A 24,828-nucleotide genomic window follows, 5' to 3' on the forward strand; every position below is an offset into this window, starting at 1 on the left:
CTGAACCACCTCAACTGCCTTCTCTCAACGTGGAGGAGCAGCGGCTCTACTCCGAGCCTCTCCCGAATCGCCAATCTTCTCACCCTGTCTCTAAGGGACAGCCTGGCGACCCTGTGGAGAAAGCACATTTCGGCCACTTCTATCCACGATCTCGATTTCGGTCACTACCCAAAGCTTGTGACCATAGGTGAGAGTCGGGACGTAGATTGACCTGTAAATTGACAGCTTCGCCTTCTGGCTCAGCTCTCTCTTCACCATGTTGGACCAGCATAGGTTCCGCATTACTGCAGACGCCGCTCCAATCTGCCTGTCAACCTCTCGCTCCAAGAAGATCCTTGAAGTATTCCTTCCACCGTCCAATGATAACTTATAATTCAGTGCAGCTAAACTCCTGAATTGGTGGATATATCAAAGATTGTGTTGCTTCTCGTGAAACCACAGAAACCGTTCATTAACACTGGGCTGAAGAGACTGTGGAGTGAACAGTATGTTAAGACAATTTTAACAGAAGGAAAATTCAGTTTTCCATGATGTGTCGCTTTTCAGCGTGTGACGTCTAGTGAATTCTACGACTCCAACATCACTGCATGTGTTTTGGAGTGAACGTGCGTTGTTAAGGAGAAAGAACGTTCTGTGGAACTTCAGCAGAGCTGAGACTCTAAAATCGCTCAGTCGTTTACCGACACCACCCGGCGAGCTGCTTTCTCTTGTGCTGCGACTTCCAGCGAACTAGCGGATCAATCCAGCTTCCCAGATGGACTTTCCTCGGTCTTTCTTCGGCTTCCGGCTGCGGCCGGTGGTGCTTTGCGCCGCTGGCATTTCAGCCGCAGCTGTAATGTCGTCTTTTCTCTTGTACAGGTGGCGAGTCCCGGACCAGCAGCGGAGAGGCGATGCTGCGACTCAGACGGACGATGGCGACCACAGACTCCTCCACACAGCCGGTGCTACCGACGGTCAGTTCAGCTGGAGAGTATTTAGCGACTGTTTTAGCGTTAGGAGTTCAGCTGCTTAACGCAATGGCTCAGATTAGCAGCGACAGAGCAGCACAGCTTGTTATCTGGCTTTGAAGCGACTAAAGCGGCCGCATTGTTTACATTTGGATTCTGACTTAATTCATTTTCTCTTACAGACGCATCTAAATTTGGTTCATTTGTCCACAATAAAGTCGCTCTTTCACAGGTTCCATTAAATCAGAGCCTCTAGGAGAAGCTTAGTGTCTAAGTTGACTGACTTTGCGGTAGATTGATGCTAAAGAGCCTCTTATTCAGTGAGTTTTGAGGTGAAACGTTATTTGTTTTCTTTTAAATCTCTTTGGACGGTTATCTGACTTTATCCTGATGCCAGGCTGATGCTGGGTTTGCTAAGCGGTTGCCAGAGTAACAGCGTCTCCAGCTGCTGTTCATTCAGGAGAATTTGGTTGAGTTTGTGCTGCAGCTGCTGTTTATGTTGAACGAGCTTTTCCTCAATATTATTCTCATCTTTTCTTTAGGAGTGGATCATCATCAGGACGCCGGTTCATCCGTCCCACAGGTAGTCTTTTTCACATAGCAGTGTCAAATGATTCAATATCATTCTAATACTAATTAAAACTGAGGACACTACACAGTTATCCCTGCTCTGTATTAATCATGTGTTCTTCTCTTGCTGTGTCTGCAGATCTGGCAGGAAGTGCCATTTATTCCTCCAACTCTGTGTGGACCATTGGCGAGAATTCAGGTAAGAGTCGACTTTGCACACGTTGTTTAAATGGAAGTGAGTTTAGTTAAACTGGAGTTATTAAATCAGCCTTCACTACACATTTTATTCCTTCTTTCATTCATCCCTGTAGGAGCTTCGCCAGGAATTGGACCGGAATGACAAGTTTTTTGCCTACACCTATGAGAACTGGTGTTCCGATGGATTGAAGGTTTCTTTCCGTTCTTCTTTTGCTCATAACGCCCCATATCAGTTATTAGTTGACTGTTGTAGGTGGTCTCTGTTCAACCTGACAGATGTTTTGTTTTTCATGCAGCTGGTGGAGGTGAAGCTCCAACACAAGTCCCTCTACAACGGGCTGGAGAGTGAGCACTGGTGGGTGCTCAACAACAACTTTTATAACGTCTCCACACAGGAGGTACGGCTGAGTTATTGGACTAGTTTCATGATTTTAATAAGAATAGATGTTCTACGCTCTCTTTCTTTCATTCTTTCATCCTTTCTTTTTCATTGTGTTTATAGCTTCCTCCCCAGTATTTTGCGTGTGCCAGTGCTGTGGCCTGCATCAAGGTAAAACTGCAGCCTCATTTGTTCAGTAAACGCCTTTGTAACTCGTTGCGATTCTGATTCCTTTTTTCATCTCCATGTCTTCTGTTCCTTCAGCGCATCGGAGCGTCCATCAGTGAGGTGAAGGTGTACCTGCGCACTGAGTCATCACACACATCAGTGCAGAATGTTACGCTGGTCAGTATCTCCTTGTGTCTTTTTGCAGTTAGAGTTACTAGTGATGTCAGGTTTTAAGTGTTCACTGGTAGTTTTACACATTTTCATTTATATTTCTCTGTGTGTGTTTTGCAGCAAACCAGAGTGAGCAGGGTGAACAAGTGTGTGTTCATTGACTCGGATGGCCATTTCTGGTCTCATGAGTCCAGTAACACACACATCCTGGAGACACCGGCACCTTTTGTTTGTCCTGCCAGACCAAGAGGACCCCCTCCAGGCTTTTAATCAGTTTTTTTATTATACATTCTTATTTCTTTTATACCCATTTTTCCCCAAATTTCTGTACCTTAACATTTTGTGTGTGTGTGTGTGTGTGCGTGCATGCGTGCGTGCGTGCGTGTGTGTTGCAGATGCAGTCGGTTTGCTGTCTGACCATGTGAGCTCCTATATGGTTACCTTTGGAAGTGTGGAAGTGCAGCATGATGTTGACTTATCACCAGAAGGTTAATTTTTATTTAAAAGCCACAGACCTGATGTTTCGCTCAGCGTCTGAATGTTCAAAATTCTTGTTTTTAATCAAGGTAGGGAAACCATTTCTGACATTCAGTGACTCTGAAACTTTTTTTTACATATGTTGAAAACAGTGAGTTTGTGAAAGAATACAAAACTGATGCTATTCTCTCTCTCTCTCTCTCTCTCTCTCTATCAATCTCTCTCTCTCTCTCTGTCTCTCTCTCTTTCTCTCTCTCCCTCTTTCTCTCTCTCTATCTCTCTCTCTTTCTCTCTCTCTCTCTGTCTCTCTTTCTCTCTCTCCCTCTTTCTCTCTCTCTCTTTCTCTCTCTCTCTTTCTCTCTCTCTCTCTCTCTCTCTGTCTCTTTCTCCCTCTTTCTTTCTCTCTCTCTCTCTCTCTCTCTCTCTCTCTCTCTCTCTCTCTCTCTCTCTCTCTCTCTCTCTCTCTCTCTCTCTCTCTCTCTGCCCTCCATGCAGGAACCCAGTTCAACACACCTCCTGGAGACTCCAGACAGCAGTGGTACTGAAGCTTCACCGAGACCCTCTTGGACTAGAGGACTGCTTCAGTTTGTGGATCGGAGGATATCCATCTTCTCGGAATAACAGTAAAGTTTTTCTCCATGGAAACTTTGAGATGAAGCACAGCAGGACTGTTAGAGACATCAGGAGATATGAAGAGAACCAGAGGAGGAGGTCCATGGACTCTAAGCATCATTGTTCAACATCACTTTTGTCATCATCATCATCATCATCATTACTGTTATCATCATCGCCGTTGAAGAAGAAGAAGTCTGGACAAAGTCCCCCATCCCTCCTGTAGTCAAAATCATCACTGTCATTTAGGACACTGATATCAACGAAGAACTTGGTTCTCATGAGGAGCAGCATCATCACTGATACTGACTTCATCACAGTCCTAATTATCATCATTATTATCTTTGAGCCGTGGACAGAGACAGTGGACGTCATTTCATCAGAAGACAAATTCCCAGCCAGCTCATCAGAGTTAAAGCTGTCAATCTGCTTTGTGAGAAACGCATGGACCTTTACTGAGAACCAGTCAGAAGGGCTTCCTAGCCTGAGTACTAGACTGTTGGTTGTAGTGTAGTTTAAGCTGTTTACCTACAACTAACTGTGGAGTATTTATGCTAGGACACTGCTATAATCATCATGGGATTTTCACTTGAAACAGAAATGAGCTGTAACTGACACTGGACAATCAGAAAAGGTTATTTTAATAATCTCAGCAAGATTCTGACAATTTTCTCTACATTTTTCTCTCTTTAATGTTCTGGAAAAAATTAGCACAACATTTTTAAATAAACTCTTATTTTCTAATGACAAAGAATTGCTTTTATCTGTTTCTGTGCAGCCATGCAAAATTCATAGTAAAAAAAATATTAATCCTATTTTAGCAACTGTATTTTTGTTATGAATGTACTTAAAACTAGTTGATTTACTCTTATTTATTCTGGGTGAACTAGATCATTACAGAAAGAAAAGTGCATACATTTCTTTAATGTAACATATTGCAAAGTGAGAACACCAGTCACTCTGTAAATAGTGTAGTAATCCTTTCAGGGCTGCCTCTAGTCTTTAAAATTAGAGGCTAACCAGTTACCACAAGGACTTGGGTATTGCTCATGATCAGATGCTAAAGATAACCTTCTCAGCCTTTTGGTTCTAGGGGTCCGTCTCACCACACAGTGTTTGTTTACCCAGCTAAATTTAAGCTTAGTTTAGTGTAACAGTGCAGGCTGTAGTGACCGTGTGGCTTTTTTACTGTTTCACTTTCTACATATTTAGTTAGTTTGATTCATTTTTCTGTTTTTCTGTATCTAAATCTGGATTGATCACATGCCTTTGTTGTTTATTAACAGGTGTTGCCTGGCACGCCAGCTGCTGGACTTTTTACTGTTTTCCTCTAACAGATTTGTTTTGTTCAGTGTGGGCTACTTAATAATGCCAAACACAGTAGTATTGTGTTGTTTTGGGCTGTTACAATTGATCAATTAAACTCAAATACAAAATATTACAGTAGAATTGTGCCTCCTTGATGAATTGGTGTGATAATGATGTGCACTTTAAATTCTGAGTAAGAAGCACCGTCTGATGGACCTGCTTATTTATATGCATTTTTATGTTATGTTTTTTAATGGCTTCAAAGTTTGTGTTATTCTGGGGAACAACTATTTTGGAATCTTTGAAAGCTGATACATGGCTTGTTACTGTTTAGAGTCAATGTTTATTGTTAGGTCTGTTTTTCAAATCTAAATTCCAAAACACTTGGGTAAATATGTTAAATGCTAATAAAAAGACAGCATGTTTACTTCATGTTAAACCACCTTTAACAACTTCAAACTACTTCAACAAGGCCTGAGCTAAGTTAAGTTAAGTGATACTTTTTTTGATCCCACAACTGGGGAAATTCCACCTCCGCATTCAACCCATCGGTGAAGTGAAACACCACATACACACTAGGGGGCAGTGAACACACTTGCCCAGAGCGGTGGGCAGCCCTGTCCATGGCGCCCGGGGAGCAGTTGGGGGTTAGGTGTCTTAAGAACACCTCAGTCGTGGACTGTCGGCCCTGGGGATCAAACCAGCAACCTTCCCGTCACAGGGCCAGCTCCCTAACCTCCAGCCCACGACTGCCCCAAAGCTGCACAAGTGTATGAGGCCTTTGTTGTATCTTGTGCTTAATAATGCTCTACACATTGTTTTAATGGGAGACAGGTCTGGACTGTTAATGGTGCTGCACTTTTGTTTGTCCAAATTAAAAAAAAATGTTTGAAGTATCAGAGCCTGTAATACAAATAAAAAGCCAAACAAAATTGAATATAATTTTACTGTGAATTGATTGTCTTTACAATTAATTTACCACCCTGTTTTTAACAAACTTGAGATGTTGTGCAAAACCTAAATTATAACAGTATCCATGCTTCCATTTTCTAAGCCGCTTCTCCGTCAGGGTTGCTGGAGCCTATCCCAGCAGTCATTGGGCGGAAGGCAGGATACACCCTGGACAGGTCGCCAGGGGCAATTTAGCATGTCCAACTGGCCTGACTGCATGCCTTTGGACTGTAGGAGGAAACCCACGCAAACATGGGGAGAACATGCAAACTCCACACAGAGAGGACCCCGGTCACCTGGCTGGGGAATCAAACCCAGGCCCTCCTCGCTGGGAGGCGACAGCGCTACCCACCGTGCCACCCAGTTGCAATGATCTGCAAATCATTTAAACTCTACATTTAATTGAAAGTGGTACAAAGTTTTTCCCCTTTGTGGATTTGATGCCAGCAACACGTTTCAATAGATTTGGGACAGGGTAACAAAAGGAAGTTGTGTAATGCGAAAAAAACTGATTAGAACATTGAAAACTAGTTAGGTTAAATGGCAGCGGGTTGCCATCATGACTGGGTATAAAAAGAGCATCTCAGGGTCTTTCAGGAGTAAAGATGGGGAGAGGTTCACCACTCCACCAAAGGCAATTGTAAAACAGCAAAGAACTTGGGGATTTCATCATTTACGGTACATAATATCATTAAAAGAGAAAAACTAATATTGGATGGCCATGATCTTTGGGCTCTCAGGCAGCACTGCTTTAAAAACACACAATTCTATAGTGGAAATCACTGCATGGGCTCAGGAACACTTCCAAAAACCTTTGTATGTGAACACAGTTTATTAATGCAGCCAGAACTGCAAGTTTAAACTCTACAATGCAAAGAAGAAACCAGATATGAACAGGATCCAGAAACGTTGCTGCCTTTTCTTGGCCTGGGCTAATTTCAAATGGGCTCTGGCAAATTGGAAATTCATCCCATGGTCTGACAAATCAAAATTTGAAACGCTTTTGGAAATCATGGACACTGTACAATTCAACATCTGGGATGGTTTGGTGATGCATTAGTGCACATGGCATGGATAACTTGCACATCTGTAAAGGCACCATTAATGCTGAATGATACATACAGATTTTGGAGCAACATATGCTGCCATCCAGACACCGTCTTTTTCATGCTTATTTCAGCAGCACAATGCCAAGCTACATTTTGCGTGTATTAAAGCAGCATGACTCTGTTTTAAAAATTCTGGGTGCCAAACTGGCCTGCCTGCAGCCCAGACCATCACCCATTAAAGACATTTGGCACATTATGAAACAAAAGGAGACCCTCGAACTGTTGAGCAGCTGAAATCCTGTATCAAGGATAAAAATGGGAAAACATTTCACTTTCAAAACTACAGCAACTGGACTCCTCAGTTCACAAACACTTACAAAGTGTTGTAAATAGAAGCAGTGATGCAACACAGTGGTAAACATGTCCCTGCCCCAACTTATTTTGGAATGTGTTGCTGGCATCATAGGATTTTTGTTTCCCAAAACTCAGTTTCAACATTATTTATACACCATTGGATTGTGTTTTCATTTGCATTTTGCAAACTTTTTGGAAATGGTTTTAATCTGAATGTAATTTTTTCTGACAGACGTTTGCAGTGAGAACATTTTCAGTCACAGGTTGTGCTAAAGACAATTTCACTGTTTCAGTACAAAGGCAAATAGCATGGCCTGTTATATTAACCTTAGGAGACAACTTCTAAAATTTGAATTTAGCATGAATATGTTAAAAAAAGTATTTATATATATATATATATAAACATTAAACATTTATATGTCATATGCGACAGAGTAAGGACATGTGGAAAATATTGAATATGAAAAGATAATATTCACTTTGCTTTTCTGTGAATCCTGGAACTTCTACATTAGGTATGTCTCTGTGTGCTCTTGAGCTATGTAATTATGATTCCATGGAAAGTAGGTTTTGTTTGGCTTTGGCTACCAACACAAAAACACAACATGAACACAGTGAACACTTTAAAACGCACTAGTTTTACTGAGAGCAAAATACAACAGAACCAATACATACACACAACTTAAACTCACAGACAACACGAACACAAAATGTGAACTAAATAAAGGCTGCAAAGGTGCATGGCATTCTGGGAGTCTTTACTACTGTCTTCCCTCCATATTGACTCAAACCACAACATCCAGGCAAGTTCCGAAAGCAGCTCCTGTTGTACAACAAATAAAGCAAAATATGTAAGAACCGGCTTCAGTAACGTGTTGTTTTCTCCACTTTCTCCATATATTTTCTACTGAATGTGACAGATAGGAAAATATTTTAAAGGTAAATTGTATGATTCTAGGGAACGATTGTTTTATTTGAAGTCAACTGCAAAACAAATACACCCTTCCCTTCAGGTCTCCTTCAGAAGCTCCGCCCCCTTGCATTTCAGGGACACGCTTTGTCAAGACAAACAACAATGGGCTAGCAAACTTTTTAGACCTCATGGCTGTAAAACCTTTGTATGTTAATATTGCACAGACAAATACCGCGACATCTTTAGAGCAAAGAACCACACAGCAAGTAATGTGACCAACATTAGCTTGGTTGAAGTTTAGCAAACTGTCGCTATGTTTGCTGCTGTAAAGCTAACCAGTTGCTTTCACAAACATCAGCAAATGGGACAAACCAACACTGACCTACTGGTTCCATGAAACAGCAAGAATTAGTAAATGTTTCCTCCCTGTCCAGCAGAAACAGGGCAACCTGCTCATCCCTTTTCACGCTGTTCACCTCTCAGTGAAGCTGAATCCACCTCAAATGATGTGGCAGTTATATTCAGGCACTAGAATGGAACTGCCGCACAATTTAAGGTGCAACTGGAAAATGCAAATAGGAGGTCAACTTTAGCCTCATCAACTTTCAGAGGTCTCTCCACAGCTGAAACACCACTGCCTGAAAAAAAATCTACCACCTCAATCTTTGTTCTTCAGATTGTCTCCGCTTTGGTTGTTTCTCAGCCATCTCTCCTTCTAGACGCTGTTCCCTCTGCCCTGTGCACGAGCACGAATGCCCCCTGTTGCTGTTTGGCTGGAATGATATTGTGCAGCTCACCTCAAACCACTGTGTTCATTTCCTTTTTTACAGAGTCAGGATTGTGTACGGACACAGAACGGATAGCTAGTGGGCCATGAGGAGACATTCTGTGAATGTGACACAAAGTGAAATCGTATACTCCACCTTTAGTGCTTTAGAGGCCGAAGTCACTCCATGAGGTTTTTAAGAAACAATGGGGGAAAAAAAACGAACAGAATAATTATATGAGATTAAAAGCCTAATGAGAAGCCTCATTTGGCAAGATCAAGTTGTTGATGTTTATTTCTTCTTCTCCTTCTCATAATACTGTTGTAATAATGTAATAAGGTGTGGTTTGCTTGGATTAATAATCAGGTTTTAAACCCTTATATTCCGCTCTGTAAATTTTATATGTTAGTATGTTTTGGTGTTGGCTGAAACGACAGTCAGGCACATGAGTTTCAGGTGAATTTCTAGGAAGGAAAGAACATACCATTCCACTCTATCTGCTGGCATGGTGCCCTGGAACAAGATATCTTTGTTGGTTGAGGTTTTTTTTGCAGCATGTCTGACGTTTACATTTATTTTTGCCAGTTTGATCATTCAAATATAACAATAGGTCAAATAACACAGTGAGCAATAAACCTAACGTAGCATTAGGCACAGATACCTAAATGTACAGGAAGTGAGTATATTCATACCTTTTTTATATATATATAAAATAAAGAATGAGAGGGAAACGTTTATGTTAGTATGATGTTTACTTTACTTACTTTACTGTGGCTTTTTTTTTTTTTTTAACGCTCAGTTCCTCTGTAACGTCTTTAAACTAGCCTGTCTGTCTCTCTACCTGTATTACGACCATCCTGAGCGCTGCAGATTGCTGACTTTTGATTGGTTGCTGCTGCTCTCCCTTTGTTTTTAATTGGTGGCTCAACATTCCTTTCGTCGTTAGTCCCGCCCGTCTCTCCGCCTGTGCGCTGCTCTGCTAAGCGCGAGCTCCGGTAACAGTAGCTTCTAAACTTTAGCTCTGAGGGCGCTGCTCGTTCGCGTTGTTATGTGAACGCAGTTCAGATTAAGTGTAACGTCTTAAACAAGCTGCAGTTTCATTTCGGAGTGCCCAGCTTTCGGCAGTTGGCCTAAAGGGCGACGGTGGGAACGTGAAAGTCACCGAAGGAGAGGTAAAGCTACAAGTGGCAGGAGTCTGACTGGGCAGGTAAGTCAGAGATATACTATACAATACAGTGGGGGCTTTTTCCTCTTTTTCACTTTCACATTCTTTCTCTTCAAACACTACCGCAATACTTCATACCCTGTTTTAGGTGAAAGAACTATGTGTGGCAGTTGACCTCGTGCTACACATGAATAAAAAAGCTGTTTTACCATCAGACACGTAGAGCAGATTTAGGTAGCCTGTCATGCCCCAGCAGGTGTGAAGGACACTACAGGAGACAAGTTTATTCCCGTTTCAACTGGTGCTTAGTAGGTGTTCCTTCTAAATGATAGTACTGTGTTAAGTAGGCTAAAATACTTTAATACTGTACAGGCAAAATAATGGCTTTATCCTTTAGGCCCTATGACGTGAGTCCCATATGACTTATCACACCATCCCTTCCATCCTTTATTACCTTTTCGCCCTATAATGCAGCGCTGTGCACCCTGTGGTTAAGTTAATGACCTTAGATGTAGCAGAAACAATAAGACTGACTAAACTGTAGTAGATGAAGGGTTGGTGTGCAGTGGGCATTGTTCCAGCCTTAGGGGTTTCCAGTTGTTTGGGTTGTTACAGCCGGTTGACTTTAGCCGGTCATGGAGCCACTTCAGTATATTAATGATTTTTGCTTCTATAATTAGACAGGACTTCTGCTATTTTCCTTAGAATCCAAACAGTGACTGCAAACTTCCTCTCTCATCTCACATGTTGTGGCCACTGTGAATACAGGCTGAGTCATGGCCCTGATGGGAAAAAGTTTGTGAAAACAAATCCAGAGCTTGGAGGCATCCTGTCAAGGCAATGCATGCTTTGATAGTTGCAGAAGTGTCAGTGTTGATCTGTTACTGCTGCAGCACCATGTTGGTTTGACAGACTTGCTGGAATGTGCTGTGTTGAGCTGAAGCTGGTATGAAGTCTGGCAGACCAGGCAAGCTTGTCTGGCATGGACAGGTCTGGAGAGCTTCATGGTACAATGGCCTGCAATTTTAGTACTGTACAATGTAATAATTGGAAAAGGGCAGAAGCTGATTTGAAGCTTGATAGACTGTTGTTTTTGTCTTATGTGTTGTTTTGCTTTGCTTCATTTTAGTCCTATTAGGCTTCTTGTTACCACACAAAGCACATTTTTAGGTTGAATGACAACATAATTTCAGACGTTGCCACTTCATTGTATTCCTGCTTCTCACGTCATTTCTTATATTTAGACAGAGCCTGTGCTAAGATTTTCCCTCAAACACTGGCTGCAAACTTCCCGTCTTAGTACTTATAGAGTTGAGAAGCTTTGGTGATTTCCCAGCTTAACACATCTGTGAAACCTGTTAATTTCCTGTTGAGGTGAATCAGGCATGCCTGAGCAGGGAATCACCAAAATGTTTGGACTTTGGTCCTTCAGGACCAGAAAGGGCACACCTATAATAACTTACTACTGAATTTCATTTCATTTGCCTGTGTGTATTGCTTAAAATCCTGCTAATTTCTTACATTAATCTACGCATGGGGAGCAGTTAATAGACTACTTATAGCATCACACACTACAGTTTGGCTGTATCACTGGTTCCCAATCCTGATCCTGGAGTACCTCTGTACAATTTGTAGTTTTCCGTGCTCTAACACACCTGATCAAATTTATCAGCTCATTAACAAACCCTTCCTAAACTGAAGGGGTGTGTTCGAGCAGGGAAAGATAAAATGTGCAGGATGAGGGTACTTCAGAATCAGTGTTGGAAACCTGTGAGTTATAGAAAGGTTTAAAAGCTGTGTAATGACAAAAATAACAATTAACTCGTGACAAGAAATATGTGATCAAAAAAGAGATCTCCCTAACCCCTTTACCCCTAAAAAGGCCTGCAAAGTTTTATTACAAACTTCTATAAACTAAAAGTAGCTCAGTGAGTCTCTGTAGTTACTGAACAGTAGTATGTAATAAACATGGGATTTTAAGGTGGTTAATGTTTCTGTAGCATCTCTCCCTGACTCCATATCAGACTATGAACACAGACCAATAATTGGTCAGTATTTCCCCAAATTGATATATAATCAATATTTTGATTAATATTTCATGTGAACACTGGCTCATATGGGTATAACAATACCATCAGCCCATGATTCAATTGGAGGGACTGGGTTTACGATTTCGTGCTCTCATGATATTTAGAGCAAAATTTGGGTAAAGAAAAATGATGATTGTGATCATGTTGTTGCGATCAGAACAAAACTTTGCATCTCTGAAGTGGTAAGTTGTGAAATCATGGCAATATTTAACCGTGTAGAACTGAAGTGTAGATATGTCTGTGGAAAGTTCAGTAAATGTAACAAACCTGTTAAAAATGGCAAATTTGGGATTCCTCTGAACCTCGTTACCATCTTGTGCAGTCAGTGTTATGTCCTTATTTTTACAGTAGGAAGCATAACTGAACATTTACACTATTATAATATTAGAATTAGCTACATACCAGACAAATAAACAAACTTAACTCAGAGCTGCCCTCTGCACATGATAGAGCCCTAAGTTAGAATTTAAAACCTTTTTGTTTCCATAAGCCCTGTAATGTTTAAATGAATGCATTTACTGCTTTCTTTTTATTTACATTCGCTTGCCTCAGCCCAGCAGAACCACACATTTTGCTCATTGCATTATGTTATGAAAGTTTACTCACGTAATGATTCTTTTATGTAATACTTTTTATCATTTATGTATTTATATAGAAATTATGCACACATTTGGATCAACTGAATTCAGTGCATCTCTTTTTTTTCAGTGGACTCCTATGTGTGAACTTGCATGACCCATGGACAGCAATTGAAACCTTTACTCTCTTTCCAAATGAAGTGTCTCTTATGTGCTCTTCTGTTAGAACTATATAGGGTAGTGTACTCCTTAATGCTATAATGCAGTGTTCTTGTAAAATATCTTGCAATGGCATGTAGCAATAAAGCAATGACACACTAATATTGTTAATGACTGACTATAGTTACACTCAGGCTTACACTGGGTGTGTGTGTGTCTGTGTGTGTGTGCAGGCTGTGCAATGTGAAGTTACGTAACAGTAAAAGTTCTGACCACACCTGAATACCTCACGTAATGTTCAACCATGCATATGCACTCACCACTACCTCTTTTCATGCCTTTTACCCATATCCACCCTTTTTCATTTGGCCTTGACTTAAAAGTGTTTTGGCCACTAAGGTTTGACAAGCAGGGCTGTAACTAGGATCACAATTTTAGTGAGACATCTCTCTCTCTCTCTCTCACCCTCTCAGTCTCTCTCTCTCTCCCTCTCTTTCTCTCTCGCTCTCGCTCTCTCTTCTCTCTATCTCTCTCTCTCTCACCCTCTCAGTCTCTCTCTCTCTCTCTCTCGCTTTCGCTCTCTTCTCTCTATCTCTCTCTCACCCTCTCAGTCTCTCTCTCTCTCTCTCTCTCTCGCTTTCGCTCTCTTCTCTCTATCTCTCTCTCACCCTCTCAGTCTCTCTCTCTCTCTCTCTCTCGCTCTCTCTTCTCTCTCTCTCTTTCTCTCTCTCTCTCTCTCACCTTCTCAGTCTCTCTCTCTCTCACCCTCTCAGTCTCTCTCTCTCTCTCTCTCGCTCTCTCTTCTCTATATCTCTCTCACCCTCTCAGTCTCTCTCTCTCTCTCTCTCTCGCTCTCTCTTCTCTCTCTCTCTCTCACCGTCTCAGTCTCTCTCTCTCTCTCAGTCTCTCTCTTTCTCTCTCTCTTTCTCTTTCTCTCTCTCTCTCTCTCTCTCTCGCTCTCTTCTCTCTCTCAGTCTCTCTCTTTCTCTCGCTTCTCTCGCTCTCACAGTCTCTCTCAGTCTCTCTCTCTCTCTCTCAGTCTCTCTCTCTCTCTTTCTCTCTCTCTCTCTCCCTCCTCTCTCTCTCTTCTCTCTCTCACTCTCTCTCAGTCTCTCTCTTTCTCTCTCCTCTCTCTCCTCTCTCTCTCTCTCTCCTCTCTCTCTCTCTCAGTGTCTCTCTCTCTCAGTCTCTCTTTCTCTCTCTCTCTCTCTTTCTCTCTCTCTCTTTCTCTCTCTCTTTCTCGCTCTCTCTCTCTCTCTCTCTTACTCTCTCTCTTGTTTCCTGGTCCTCAAAGAATAATGAATAAGCATACATCGAAAACACATCAGAAAATGCTGCCGATGCTAAACCCCAGCTATCAGGAAGGAAACTAGTCAATTGATACAGAGACGTAATACAAGCTAAGGTACCTGTTAATTTTTAATTATATTACAAAATACTATACAATCAATAAACAAGTAAACAGTGAGCTTTCTCATATATGTATTATGTTATGAGTACACTGTAATAAAAAAAGCTGTAAAAAAGGATCCGACAGCAGGGGTGCATACAAAACAGCAATGCTGCCTTTAACTCATCAGTTTCACTAGTTTAGCTAGTTCTTCTGACATACAGTATTTTACCTCAATAATAACAGTAACAACCACTAAAACAGTGATAATAAAGGTCATTTTTGTGAAATTACATTCTTTTTCTGTAAATTAACAACAGCAGTGATAAAATGCAGGATATGTGTGGATTTACATGCATTTACAATTTTTACTGCTTTGATATTGAAAATGTTTTTTTACGGTGTAGGTAAAACAGTACAGTAACTGTACATTACCAGTAAGTTTTCAGTTTATGTTAGACCTCATCTAGTGTAGTCATCTGAAGTTCAACTAAACCGCTTCGAGTGGTCTAAATAAAACAAATTAAGGTCTTTATGGATGAAAAAATTGCATTTCAAGTTTTGAAAACCAGCATGTGTGTATTCAAGGACATGTGGACAGTGAGTTCAAAACGGACGGACTGCGATACAGCATAAAAGTTTTAATCTGAGCCGGGCTGATTTTCTGCATCAACCTGGCTCAGATTAGCAGTTCAAATGGCAGCAGAAGAGCTCAGCTGGCTTATGGAAGAGCATAAAAAATGATGCAACAAGCTTACTATAAAAATGTGAAGGTTAAAGAAATGATATGTAGGACCACAGCTGAAAGACTGGGAATGACCGTGAGTAATACAACACAGAAAATGTCTATAATCATTTAATGTAGCTGTTTCATAGTCTATTCATGCTCATTCTTTTTTTTCTGTTGTGTGCACTAGTTGCAGCACTTAAAAGAAAAAGAACAAATTCATCATTGCTCATACCAAGGGATTCCTTTTCCCCTTCCTCCTCCATCTTTTTCCCGGAGTTTCCAGAGTGTTAAAAAAACAAAAAACATCAGATAAGATGTGAAGGTTCAGCATTTTACATAGTGGGAATAGGCCTTTATGAAATACTCTGTTCTAGAGAAATGAATAATTCAGAATTGTTCACAGTGGTGATGATAGGAAACAGACACCTGAAGCCATCAGTGTGTTTTAAAGCTCTGTCACAGAAAGTTATTACCGAAATCATTTCAAATACGCTGACTATTGCTTGTGTTTTACAATAGTTTTGAGGGAAGATGTATTTTTTTAAATCTATTAAGGGTGGAGAAGTACATGCAGCATGCTATGAAAAAACACAGTTCCCAAAGAAAACTTATTTTTTACAGATTTTCTATTATTTTACCATCATCAACATTACATATAAAAACTTTTGCAGACATTGTGACCCCTGGTTCCCACCAATGTCGATAAGTCTTGTTGATTGAGTTAAATAGAAATTTTGAATAATTGGAATTCCTACTTATGTGCCATAAAGTCTCACATTCATATCATGACTGTGTCACATGTTTGCCTGTAGTATATGTTTTGCATACCTGTGTGTCAACAACTTCAAGTTAGAGATAAATACAGTAGGCAGTCTATGGACACGCCAGTAGTACACTACTGTATTATTATATACTTTGTTTTTATTTATAACCTCAGAAAAACAAAATATTGTAATGCATATATCATGTACCGTGCCTTCAAGTATTGTAATGCTTTATTTTTGCCGTTTCCATTCCTTTAATACATCATTCCCTCAATAATATAATGTGTTGCATCAGCACATTTTTGTCGTTCCATTTACTTCCTTTTGGCAAAATCTGGGTAATTGTGATGTGTTTGGAATTACAAATGTCTATGTGAATATGAATCAGATCTGTGAATGTGAATCAGATCTGTGAATATGAATCAGATCTGTGAATGTGAATCAGATCTGTGAATATGAATCAGATCTGTGAATGTCATGAATCAGATCTGTGAATATGAATCAGATCTGTGAATATGAATCAGATCTGTGAATGTGAATCAGATCTGTGAATATGAATCAGATCTGTGAATGTCATGAATCAGATCTGTGAATATGAATCAGATCTGTGAATGTCATGAATCAGATCTGTGAATGTCATGAATCAGATCTGTGAATATGAATCAGATCTGTGAATATGAATCAGATCTGTGAATGTCATGAATCAGATCTGTGAATATGAATCAGATCTGTGAATGTGAATCAGATCTGTGAATATGAATCAGATCTGTGAACGTCATTGTTAATTTGAATCACATTTTCAGTGTAAATCTCATTTGAGTGTGTGCGTATTTAAATCACATTTAGCTCATTTATTTCTGTGTGTTTATGTGTGAGTGTGCTCTGAGTAACACACGCTCAGCTGCTTGTGATGTATTTGGCTTCAGTTGTTAATAGCTCTGTTGAAGTAAAGCAACTCAGATAGTTGTAAACAAATAGACCACTGACTTAGACATATCATCATTAGTGTCTGGACATTGCAAAAAATAGTAGATTTTCTTTTTTGCCATCTCTGACTTGTGTGTTTCATTAGCCAGCATTTAGATTTACTTGATGCACACACACCCACACCCAAACCCACACACACACATCTTGTTTATATAACATGTCCAGGCAATTTCACCTATTTAAAGCCTGCTCCTCTGGAATAATCTCTATTGCAGTAAGCGTTATGGGGGTACTGATTCAGGTATGCCTGACACATATTAAGGGAAGTATTTTACATTATTATTGTATCAAAGTTTTTAATGTATTATATTTATTCTTAAAGGTGCTTGAATTGCTGAATCAAATTGTTGGTTGATGTATTGAATTTTCAAAAATAGTTTTTTGAATCAAAGCAAAAAACAAAGTATGAATTGAATTGATTCACTGTCAGCTTAAAGATTTACGCCCCTAATAAATATTCAGCAAATGTGGAATGTAGAACGTTTAGATTAGCATTAGCATATTATTAAATATATTCGTTAATTTATTTCTAGAAAGACTTACAAATGCAGTAAAATGAATAAAATATAGACATTTTAGAACAGTAGCCCGTCTAATGAAATACTGAAATATTAGTCAAATTTTCTTTTAAGTAATTATCTGCTGATACCAGTATGATTCCAGAATCATTGTGAGTCTGTGCTATTAATAGTAAAAATTTTGAAAATTGAGTCAAATCAGTATTTAAGTCATCTGGCTTACCTTTTTCAGGTAATTATATCAAATCATTTCTTGAAAGTGCTGGCTGCTGTTTCTGTAAGTTTCTGTAGTTTTCATTTGTCCTTGTACCTTTCCAAGGTTCTTTGGGCTAATTTCTTCTGTTCTGTTTATTTGGATGTGAAAGAAACCAGGGTCCTCTGGAAAACCAAAAATATCTACACTCTGTCTGCAGGCTGTTAACTTGTCCACGTTGTTTATCCCCTTTTCAAATCCCCTGAGAGAACAAACCACAACAAGGGACTAGTCCCTGATCTGTGCCAACACAGCAACTTACACACATTTGACAAATGTGACTTTCCGTAAAAGTTCTTAAAGAAATCTTGAAAATGTTTAATTTGCAGCTAAAGTAGCGAGGCCTAGAAAACACACTGCTGTAAAATGCTCACAGTTGTAAAATGCTTATGAACTCGCCTGGCGTGTTCCATCGTGCAGGAAATTTGTGCAGGACTCCATCCAACCTGACGGGAAGGCATTCATTTTTCCTACACACACATACTCACATACCAGCACACAACCCCAGAGGTATGTTTTTTAATATGAGTTGGAACATTTGGTGGGCAGATGTTAAGCTTAGCATAAAGGTACTAATTTATTTATAATATATAAAACTACATAAACTGTTTATGAACTCTGGAAAATTAGATTTAAATTTGATCGAAAAGTTATGTATATCGTCAGTAAGCATTTTTTTGCTAAAAAAACAAACAAAGAAACTAAACGATATATAATAGTGATGCACTAATCCAGTAGTCATTGGATTGGCACTGATACTGACCTTATTAAACAAATCAGATATTGGGCAGACGTGTCTGACACACACTCAGTACTTCAATCTCGGATGCTGTGTTCACATGTTTGTGATAGACAGATGACATCTACTGGATGTAAAAAAAAAGTATTTTTATTTTTACCCAATTTAGTCGTTTCCAATTCCACCCGCTACTTAGGACTCCCCCAATCACACAATACTACCAATGCTAGGAGGATGAAGGCAGCACAGGCTTCCTCCAAGAACCTGTGAAATCAGCCACCACTTGTTTTCGAACTACCGCTCACGAAACGTTACAGGACAGCCGAACGCGCTTGGAGGAAAGCGCCAACCGCCAGATGTGTTACGTCAGCTAACAGACGCCTGCAGTGACTAGTATCGCGTTGAGTGATGGGTGGAGAAGGGGGGCCATTACCCACCCAGAGAGAGTGAGGCCAGTTGTGCTCTCTTGGACTCCCGGCTGTGGACGGCTGTAGCATCACCAGGGATCGAACTCGCGATCTCCTGATGATCCTGATGATAGAGCCAGGGCTTAGACGGTTGTGCCACTCGGCCGTGTGTTACATTGTTTTTTAATAAAGCTACAATGCAAAATTCTGCAACTTTAAGCCGACTGCAGCATTGTGTAAAACATTCTGTCAACATTCCCTCGATAAGCAACACCTTCTGTTTTTATGTATGTCCAGCCCTAAGGTCTCAAATGCAGGCACACCTCAGGGTTGTGTCCTGTCTCCTTTGCTTTTCATTATGTATACAGACAGCTGCAGGGGTTTTAGGGAGGGCAGCTGTCTTGTAAATTTTTCTGACGACGCTGTATTATTATCTTTTCTTCAGGGTTCAGAGTCAGATCATGGTTGTGCTCTTCCTGCTTTTGTTATGTGGAAACTAAGGAATTAATTATTGATTTCAGGCAAAATAAAAAGGAACCAAAAGCTAGTGTCATACATGGAAAAGAGGTACAAATTGTGGACACATATAAGTATTTAGGGACAGTGTTCGATTCCCAACTTAAATTTGATGCGAATACAGAGCTGGTTGTTAAGAAGGGTCAACAAAGAGCTCATTTATTGCGTAAACCGAATTCTTTTCACAGAAAGTTTGTCATAGTGTTGTGCAGTTTCTTCCAGGCTTTTATTGAAAGTGTTTTAACTTTCTCGTTTCTTTGTTGGTTTAATGGGCTGTCGGTGAGGGACAAGAATAGCCTGAAGGGCATTGTAAAAATTTGTTTAAAGATAATTGGAGTCTGACAGAGAGACCTGGTCTCCCTGTGGGAGAAACAAGTGGCTAAGAAAGCAAAAGGAATTATCACTCAATGTGATCACGTTTTGTCCAGTGAATTTACGGTAATGCCGTCAGGTGGCCGTTATATTACGCCCTTCAGTAGAACAAATCGCTATTCCAAGTCTTTTATTCCTTCTGCTATCAAGCTATTAAATGCGGATAATAGTCTTTTTAAATGATTTTTATTGTTAAAGTATGTGTGTGTGTGTGTGTGTGTGTGTGTGTGTGTGTGTGTGTGTGTGTGTGTGTAGTCGTGAGTATGGACGAGAAGAAGGCTCATCCATGTAATAATTGTGAACTGTTACATTACAGGCAAGATTCTTTGTTTAAGGAATTGAAACTGGCAAGCATGAAAACTGCTTTTGTTGTTTCCTTATGTGGCAGTGCATCAAAATGAAAGTGCAGAGCAGGTGTGCAAAATATTTAAGACGTTTAGTGTCGATCTAATAAAATTTGGTGCAGTGGGTAGTGCTGTTGCCTCACAGCAAAAAGGGCCTGGATTCAGTCCCACGGTTGGGCGTCCAGGGTCCTTTCAGTGTTTCTGTGTGTGTGTATGTAATGTGGTGAAATTAAAGGTGCCTGATTTTAAAAATCCTAATTTGAACATAAGCAAACAAGAGAAGCAGCGAGATTCATGTTGTCTAGTAACAAACATCTGTAATTTGGAGGTATTATATATTTGATGCAGCTGCTAGTAGAGCAACTTGTAACATTTGCAAAGCTAAAGTTTCGAAGGGGTAGACGCACAGGTTCTTTGATTGTTTAGATTCTACAACTTTATTGTTGAACTAAAAAGTTTAAACTGGAATAGTAATTACAGTTTATTTTGCTGTTGCATTGTCCAGAAGCATAATAACAACAATAACATAAGTTTTTTAAAGTTTTTTTTTTTGTAACACTTCGTTCTTGCTTTTCATTCTTTATCATTTTTCATTTTTATTACTTATTTGCTGTGGTTACTGCCTCATGTTAGACACAGTGAGATATACATTTGAATTAAATTGAAATTTGAATTCAATTGCATGATACCCAGAGATCCAGTATTGGATTCAGCATCAGAAGAGAAAACCTTGGATCGGTGCATCACTACAGTGCAGTGAAGAAGTATTTGTCCCTCACCCAATTTCTTCTATTTTTACTAATTTGCCATATTTAAATGTTTCAGATCATCCAACTAATTTTAATATAAGATAAAGAAGATACAAACTCAAAAAGCAGCTTTTAAATGCCCCCTTACTTGTGTGCTTTGGATCAGAGCAGAATTTATGGTTCCATCAATTGACAAGTTGTCCAGGTCTTGCAGAAGCAAAGCAGACTATCATGCTACCACCACCATGTTTGGCTGTTGGTATGATGTTCTTATGGTGGAATGTGGCTTTACGGCAGGATGTAACAGGACCCATGTCTTTTAAAAAGTGCCACTTGATATATCAATCCACAGAATGTTATCCCTAAAGTCTTGGGGGTCATCTAGATGTTTTTTAGCAAATGTGAAATGACCCTTTGAATTATTTTTGATCAGCAGTGGTTTGCGCCTTGCAGGTCTCCCATAGATGCCATTTTTGCTCTGTGTCTTTCTTATTATGAATTCATGTACACTGACCTTAACTGAGGCAAGTGAGGCCTGCAGTTCTTTAAATGTTTGTCTGGGTTCTTTTTTTGCCCTCCTGGATGAGTACTTGATGTGCACTTGGTGAAATTTTGGTAGGCTGGCCACTTCTGGGAAGGTTCATTCCTGTTCCAAGTTTTCTCCATTTGTGGATAATGGCTCTCACTCAGGTTTGCTTGAGTCCCACAGCCTTAGCAATGACTTTTCAGACTGGTAGAATGTGTCTCCATGTGCTGAGTTTTGAGATTTTCTAGTCTTAAAAGGAGGGCGTAAAAGATTTTTATGTTGTAATTATATTAGTTGCTCAAACAAAAAAGGCAGTAACATAGTAGCAGTAGCTTTCACATGGTTAAACCTAAGTTGTGTTATTTGACAAGAAATGATGGTTAGTGTAATGCAGAGCGAGGAGGCAGCCGCATATGCGGAGATAAGCGAGATTTATTAAGGGCAAATCCAGGGTCATGGTCAAGACGGTCCAAAGTCAGATGGCCAACACGGATAGTTTGGGGGGGCAGACATAACATAAACCAGAATCACAAACACAGCAGATAACAATTCAGACAAACATACAGCAAACAAAGCAAACACCAATACAGCAAACATCTCAAACAAAGACCAGTAAACACAAGGGGCAAACACAGGGCTTAAATACGCTGGGAAAACGAGGGACAGGTGGAAAACAGGTGGAGACAATCAGGGGCGGAGTCATGAAACAAGGGGGCTAAACCAAAACAAAAATGCACATGGGCTAAACCAAAACACGAACACATGAACTGGACTAGGAGGGGTCAATTGTGACAGCGCACAACCAGACAATGAAATATTACACATGATATCACAAACCAACAGTTAGGCCTTCAGTTTGGCCAAACACACCTCTATGATAATGCTGATTTCTGCTAACACCTTTGTGGAGTTCTACCAATATGTTAGCGCTATGCTGTTTACATACAACATTTTTTGACCATTCCAGATTAAACACAGACATTTAAAGCTTGTAACAGACATTCTATGTTTTATTTGAAACTTTGGAACAGATATATTAGCATGCATTTTTTACATTTTAGTAGTTTTACAGTGATTCAGTGAGGAACCCTGGCAAAAAAGAGCTAGTCCTGTTTTAAGTTTATAACATCTGACTGAAATGCACTGGCATGCTCCTACTCTTACTCATATATGGTGATATATCTTCTAGAAGGCCTAGAGTGATATTTGTTTCTCACAAAGTTGGTCCCACTCAAAAAAAGTTTAATATAATATCATCAGAAATCTCAAGGGGTATTCAAGGAAAATAACAAAAGGAAGGGGTTAGGAGAAGGTGTAGTGCTACTTTTACATTCTGCCATTGAGACAGGAAACCAAAAGTAAAAGTTGTATCTGAATGTTTTCAGTCATGCAGATCATTGTGTGTTCTATCAGCAGTAAGCCAAGGAGACTTGCAAAGAAAGAGTTTAGTAGCCAATGAAAGAGAAAGCTGTGGTATTCTGAGCATTTCCTCCATTTGTGTGTGTGTTTGTGGTTGAAAGTGGTTGGAGTGTAAAGAAGCTGTGTTTAAAATTGTAATGCTTTAGAGCACAGAGGCAAGGTTTCTTCAACAGAACTGTCAGGGAATACGACAGCTGTTCCTAAAAAGCTTTCTATACATTCTTACAATCACATCAGGTGTAACTAAAGAACAGCCTAACTGTGAGAGGAATTTTAAAAGCTGTCTTAACATTTGTGTCCTTTTCTTACTTCTGTCTCTAGCAGGTGCAGCAGTCATGGCAGTGTAGAGTCTTTCTCATTGTGGCCTCAACGCTGACTAGTTTGCAATATGAGCTCAGAGCAGCAAAGCGCATCATCAGTGTTGGAGATGACATCAACATCTTCACTCCTGCCTACATCTTCAAGTGCGACATCACTGCCACTTAGTGAAGAAAGCAATCCGTCAGCTCAAGTTGACAAACAGGCAAGATTAATTTTTCTCTACTGTAACTCTCTTTAGGGTATTCAGCCTCCACTGGCATTTACAGAGAGGATTGCCATATCCCTAATATGGTTTGGAAAAGTCTGCACTTTTGTCCTGTTCTGAACACTATTTTGGGATGCACCAGTTTATAGTTTAAAGGGCCCTTATCATCAGAAAACTTTTTTCCTCACTTTTTCTTGGCCTGCTCAGCAGTCCAGCCTATGAAAATCGTTTTCTGTTACTGAGTGATTGACAGAGTGACTGGTTAAAGTGTTCCTGATACTCATTGTTGAAACGTGCAAGCCATTGCACAAAGCAAACAGTAGGTAAAGCTATACACCCAATAAAGCAACATTGTTAACCTGCCCAACCCCAGTGTAGGACTAACATATATAATGAAAGAAAGAAAAAGAGATATATGGGTTTTATAAAAGCAACAAAAGCTCTTATAATGGGTTCAATATCACAGCGGTGTATATTCATTGAAGTTCAGGTTGCCAAATCTCACCTTAGAGTATGAGTAGTGTTATTTTTTACTTTTACTTTTTACTATTTATTAAGGCATTTTGCTGTGTTCCTCAGTGCTGCCAAACAAAAACATCCATACCTAGGATTTCATAAAGTTCTGACCAAACACACATTAAGATCCAAATGATCCAGTCAGTCCAAAGCATTTGTGTCTGTAGCTGACACTTTGCTGAAGCATTTGTGTCTGTAGCTGACACTTTGCTGAAGCATTTGTGTCTGTAGCTGACACTTTGCCAGGAGCAATTTTTGTAACTGCTCCATACAGGTGCTGTACTCTGCTGTGTCCTTTCAGGCTTTAAGAAAAACTTTAAAAAGAAAGATTAACTGTCTTACTAATGTCTATGCATAAACCCCAGTTTGTTATGTGGATTTCTAGAAATATAAAAAGCTTAGTCTGTTGTCGTATTTTTTTTTCTGTTTTTTGGTGAAACCTCAGTAGGCTTGACACCAAAAAGAAAAGGGTTGTAATGCCAAAAAAGGTTGAATATCTCTCTCTCTTACTCTCTTAAACACATTCCTAGATAGTATTGACAGTATTGACAAAAACGTGAAAGTGATGATGATGATGACTTCTCAGTTTTAAAGCTTTCATTTCCTCCTGTTAATATTAGCACTTCCTCAGTTTATACCCAGAAAAGAAACCCATGTAAGTAAAATTGTATACAGAGGTGGTAGAGGTGCAAGCACTTGATTGAAGGGAGCTGAATCCAGGATGTGATAGGGCAAGGAACATGTCATTTAAACATTTAAACAAAACGTTTTGAAACCTCAAACGTCCCGGATTGTCTCACTTTTTTTTTTTTTAACCATCATTAGAATTAACCCTAATATAAATTTAGACAAGACATTTTAGAAAACTCTGTTTTCAAAAATATGATCATATAAACATCTAATCAACTAAAATGCCTGCTCAGAGAGCGTTGCTTCAGAGACTGAGAGGGCTGGTAATTGATCCCAGAAAGATCCCATGTGAGTGTGAGATATTCTCTTGTCAGAACAGGCTGTCAGAAAAATACATCCTTCCACAACCCATATGTAGGCATTCCAGTTTTATTTAACTTAAGATAAAGTGGAAAACAAACTGAAGTGGAAAATTTGTAGTGAAATCAAAAACATCACTGTCAGGGCCATAACATCTATCCATCCGATAGAGGAGAATCAGGACAGGTTTAGTCAGTAAGTATTACTCAGCTGGAATTAGCTCAGA

At 39.7% G+C, this 24,828-nt stretch overlaps 2 protein-coding genes across 4 annotated transcripts in view; both read left to right on the forward strand.

Moving 5' to 3' along the window:
* Positions 1-361: 361 nt before the first annotated feature.
* On the forward strand, positions 362-4,245 carry LOC108425131. 2 transcript variants are annotated; one of them, XR_005129758.1, is made up of 9 exons: positions 362-953; positions 1,490-1,530; positions 1,657-1,716; positions 1,829-1,906; positions 2,012-2,113; positions 2,218-2,265; positions 2,359-2,439; positions 2,554-2,921; positions 3,406-4,245. XR_005129758.1 is itself a non-coding variant. In XM_017693568.2 (8 exons), exons 1-8 carry the CDS (start codon positions 755-757, stop codon positions 2,701-2,703), a joined length of 759 nt encoding a protein of 252 aa, XP_017549057.2. In that variant the 5' UTR covers positions 362-754; the 3' UTR covers positions 2,704-3,144. The 2 variants fall into 2 exon arrangements, 1 of the variants encoding a protein (XP_017549057.2); XM_017693568.2 differs by lacking the exon at positions 3,406-4,245 and having other exon boundaries at positions 2,554-3,144.
* A 5,611-nt stretch (positions 4,246-9,856) lies between these two features.
* The window catches only part of osbpl3a (oxysterol binding protein-like 3a), a 37,660-nt gene continuing 22,688 nt past the window's right edge, over positions 9,857-24,828 (forward strand). Inside the window, exons 1-2 of one of the 2 annotated variants that reach the window (XM_017693861.2) lie at positions 9,857-10,071; positions 22,892-23,093. In XM_017693861.2, coding sequence (XP_017549350.1) covers positions 22,959-23,093 — 135 coding nt within the window. In that variant the 5' untranslated portion in view covers positions 9,857-10,071; positions 22,892-22,958. Of the gene's footprint in view, positions 10,072-14,127; positions 14,262-22,891; positions 23,094-24,828 lie in introns of those variants that run through there. The other variant, XM_037535429.1, reaches the window with a different exon arrangement.

The sequence above is a fragment of the Pygocentrus nattereri genome, chromosome 27, assembly GCF_015220715.1.
Source record: "Pygocentrus nattereri isolate fPygNat1 chromosome 27, fPygNat1.pri, whole genome shotgun sequence".
NCBI lineage: Eukaryota > Metazoa > Chordata > Actinopteri > Characiformes > Serrasalmidae > Pygocentrus > Pygocentrus nattereri.